Source organism: Myotis brandtii, unplaced genomic scaffold, assembly GCF_000412655.1.
Source record: "Myotis brandtii unplaced genomic scaffold, ASM41265v1 scaffold704, whole genome shotgun sequence".
Lineage (NCBI taxonomy): Eukaryota > Metazoa > Chordata > Mammalia > Chiroptera > Vespertilionidae > Myotis > Myotis brandtii.
Genome location: NW_005370762.1, coordinates 895,946 through 899,584, shown reverse-complemented (window position 1 = coordinate 899,584; position 3,639 = coordinate 895,946). Strand labels below are relative to the sequence as shown.

Genomic DNA, 3,639 nt, shown 5'->3' with positions numbered 1-3,639 from the left:
CTCCCCCCATCCCTGTGGTAGTGCGGGGAGCTCAGCAGAGCAGCAGGCCCCGGGGCCTTATCAGCAACTCAGGGAAATGGCTTTAGAAACAGGCCCATCGGCTTCACACTGAAATTAAGTCCTCTTTATAATTAATAGAACCCTGTCTGTGAACAATTATTTCCTAGAGTTTCACGAAAGCTGGAGTGCTCAACAACAAAGATCTCCGATGCCTGCCAAGGGCGGAAATCAATAATTCATTGACAGGCAAGCCTGGCAAACAGGCTGCTAAGCTGGGGCTCTGCACAGTGGAGGAGGCTGCCTGGTGGTGGCGAAAGAGCCCAGCCACGGGAGTCAGCCCTGGGAACAGGCCAGCCCAGAGGCATAGTGGGGACTGGAGAGGGGCAGGGCCAGGCCAAGGGCAGCAGGGGGCAGGCCAAGGGCAGCAGGGGGCAGCAGAGAGCAGATGGCTCGGTGGCCAGACAGACTTGGGCTCTTATTACCTTTTGCCACTTTCCAACTGAGTGACCTTGGGCAAGTTCTCTCTGAACCCTGGTCTCCTCGCTGTAAAATGGGTGTGGGGGAGGGCGGAGATGCCCAATTCAGGGGGTTTACTTTTTTCAACCATTTACTCATTCAACGGAAGTTCCATGCACCTACTGTATGGGCTAGGCACTTTGCTAGGTACCAAATAAGACCCAGTACTGGCCCTTGGGTGGCTCACAGTCGAGTAGAGATACAGGAAAGAAAACAGGAATTGAAATTCAGGGCGGTGAGCGCTGGGAAAGAGGAAGCTGTGGGGGCCACCAGAGCAGAGAGGGGCAGAGGCTAGGGGAGGAGACAGTGACCTGAGACCTAACAGAGTCAAGAGGGAATAAGAAACATGGGTGTGTAAGTTTCTGCCCAGTAGCAGTACACCATCTGGCAACCCTGCTTTCCTTCTCAATGAGACTGGGCTCCCCTTACAGGCCTGCTCTCTGCCTGATGCACTCCTGCTCTCACTGGCTGCAGCATGCGGCCTGGAAGAGCCAGCGCCTAGTACAGACACCATGAATGGGGGTGGGGATGAGCAATGGATGCCTGAAGGGAGGGGGTGAAACTGTTTCGAAGGACCTGTACAGCTATATAACTCTATGAGTCCTTGAAATTGAGTCATAAAAGGAAGACACGAGAAAGTAACATTTTGAGCATCTACAGACAGACCTGGGTTGGAACCTCAGCCCCACCCCTTCCATGCTGGGTGGCGTGGAACAACCTCAGGCATAAAATCTGTAGAAGGAGAACAATGAGACCAGGGGATACCTGTGAATTAACTTATGTAGAGTACCTCATGCAAGGCCAGGTGCAGCACGGTGCTCAGAACATGTCACATGTTTTTTAGAACACACCCTCTCCCTCCTTGCATGTTTGTTCTGGGGAGTGACAGAGGCTCATTGTTTTTGTGGAACTCCAAACTCAGTGTAACATACAAAATGCCTTCATACAGTGAGGGGCTGTGTGCTATGACAGCGGGCCCACCGTGGCCCACCAGCGGTAGGGTTACTAAGTGTTTGCTGAACAGTTTCTGGCAGGCACTGTGGACGCACCACATCCGTTTCTATCAATGGCCCAAACCTTCCTGAAAAGCTGGTAGGACCCGCTCCTGGAATGTCTGAATGGCCCCCGGGGTGGGCAGCCGTGGGCATGAATTACCTTGCTGTTGTCCCACTCCTGAGTTTTCATCTGTGTGTGGACGAGCTCGTAGGATGGTTCCATGGCGTCCATGTCTGGCTTGGGATAACCTGGAATCACATTGTGAAGCTGGAATCCAAAGGTGAGCAGCCAGCTGTTGACATCTGGGAGGGAGAGAAACAGAAGTATCCCCAGGGAGTAAGTGGACCTCAGATGTGACATATACCAATATTGCAGCCTAGAGTTGGGCGGCAGGTGGGGGCGAGGATGTGGAGTGCTGCTGGTGGGAGGGTCAACAGGTATAAGCACTTTGAAAACCAGTGTCATAGTATTCATGCTAAACACACCCTTGGGATCTAGCAGCTCCATCCTAGCTGTAAGTCTAAAAGAGCAGTAACTTAAGTAGAACCTAGGTTTCCAGACTCTCCTCTGTACTGTCACTCCAATCCCCGGGACCTTCAGCTTCATACACCCAGTGGCTGCTATTGATGGGTGAAGACTCCTCCACATCCACCCCAAACATCATAGGAAATACCTGCAGGGGACCATCACTCCCAAAGGAGAGATGTATATGAATGATTTTCAAAGAGAAAATTCACGTAAGAAACAAACTCTCCATCTTATGCTTGCTTTCTTTTGTTTTTGATTTTTCGTATGTCCCTCCAACCCTCTCTGCAGAGATTAGAGCCTCAGGGCCCAAGTGCCATAGGGCACAGAGATGGCTTGTACCAAAGATCAGAGGGATTTCCCCCATGATCCTGCCTGTCATTTACTCTGACAGCCTAAGGAAGTCACTTAACCTCCTGGTGCCTTCTTTCTATTGGGCTTGAGGATCTAGCCCCATAGATAGGTTTTATTGACTTAAAGCATTCCTTGGGGGTTATTAGTTACTAGTGGCTCAGTGCATGAAATTCATGCATGGGTAGGTTCCCTAGGCCTGGCTGCAGATTAGGGCGATCAGGTTCCCCGCTTCCCTGCCTCCTCCTTCCCTTGCTCCCTCAGTGCCCTGCCGCTGCTGGTGGTGGCCTGCTATGTTCTGTGCCACCCCTGGTGGTCAGCGCACATCATAGTGAGCGATCAAACTCCTGTTCTCCCGGTCGAACTCCCAAGGGGACATTTTGCATATTAGCCTTTTATATATATAGATAGTATATTAGGTATAGGGAGAGGTAATTTTGCCATGAGCATTTGGTTCACTAAAGAATGGAATCAGAAAGCCAAGACATAAGGAAAAGAAAGAGAGTGAAGAGGGAACCAAGATGGTGGCATAGGTACACACTTGTACTTGCTGCCTCGCACAACCACATCAAAACTACAACTAAAAGACGAAACGGATATCATCCAGAACCACGGGAAGGCTGGCTGAGTGGAAATTCTACAACTAGAAGGAAAGAGAAAAGTGCATTGAAGCTGGTAGGAGGTACAGAGGTGAGGAAGTGCAGAGGTATGGAGGTGTGCGTGGAAACGGGCTGGCAACTGGGTACACTATTGTCTTTTTCAATCGGGAGGGAGATACAAGCTCCCAATTGCTCTGAACTCCAGTTCCGGGTGAGACTCTGGGACCCAGACTCATACGGGGAGAAACTGGACTGTCTGGCATTGGGCCAGAATGCGAGGATAGCTTTCTCGCAGAGGTGCTTGCAGTGATCATTGTTCCTGTATGGGGCCCATGGGCCACAGACCCCAGGACATCTCCAGGGCAGAGCAGACTAGCAGACTTGCGGTTTGCTCTGCCCTGGCAATTCCCTGAGACCCCGCCCCACCCACTTTACACCACCTAAGCTGTGAGCAGAGGCTTTTGCATACGAATGGCATGTTTTTTTGCAATCTAAAACCTAAAAAGCTGCAGCTGGGTCAAAGAGTGCCAAAGCCTCCAAAAGAAGACCTAGACAGCAGCCTGCATTGCTTCACAGCTGGGCCTCATCTGGGCACGTCCAAACCCCAAACAAAGAGGAGGAATCTGCAGATCTCTCTGTAGCTCCTGCTGGG

General features: G+C 51.3%; 1 protein-coding gene across 6 annotated transcripts in view; it reads right to left on the bottom strand.

Annotated features, from left to right (window-relative positions):
• TENM4 (teneurin transmembrane protein 4) overlaps positions 1–3,639 on the bottom strand; it is a 384,882-nt gene that overhangs the window by 1,980 nt on the left and 379,263 nt on the right. For all 6 annotated transcript variants that reach the window (XM_005882313.2, XM_014530001.1, XM_014529998.1 and 3 more), the window contains one exon: positions 1,672–1,814. In XM_005882313.2, coding sequence (XP_005882375.1) covers positions 1,672–1,814 — 143 coding nt within the window. The remainder of the gene's footprint in view (positions 1–1,671; positions 1,815–3,639) is intronic.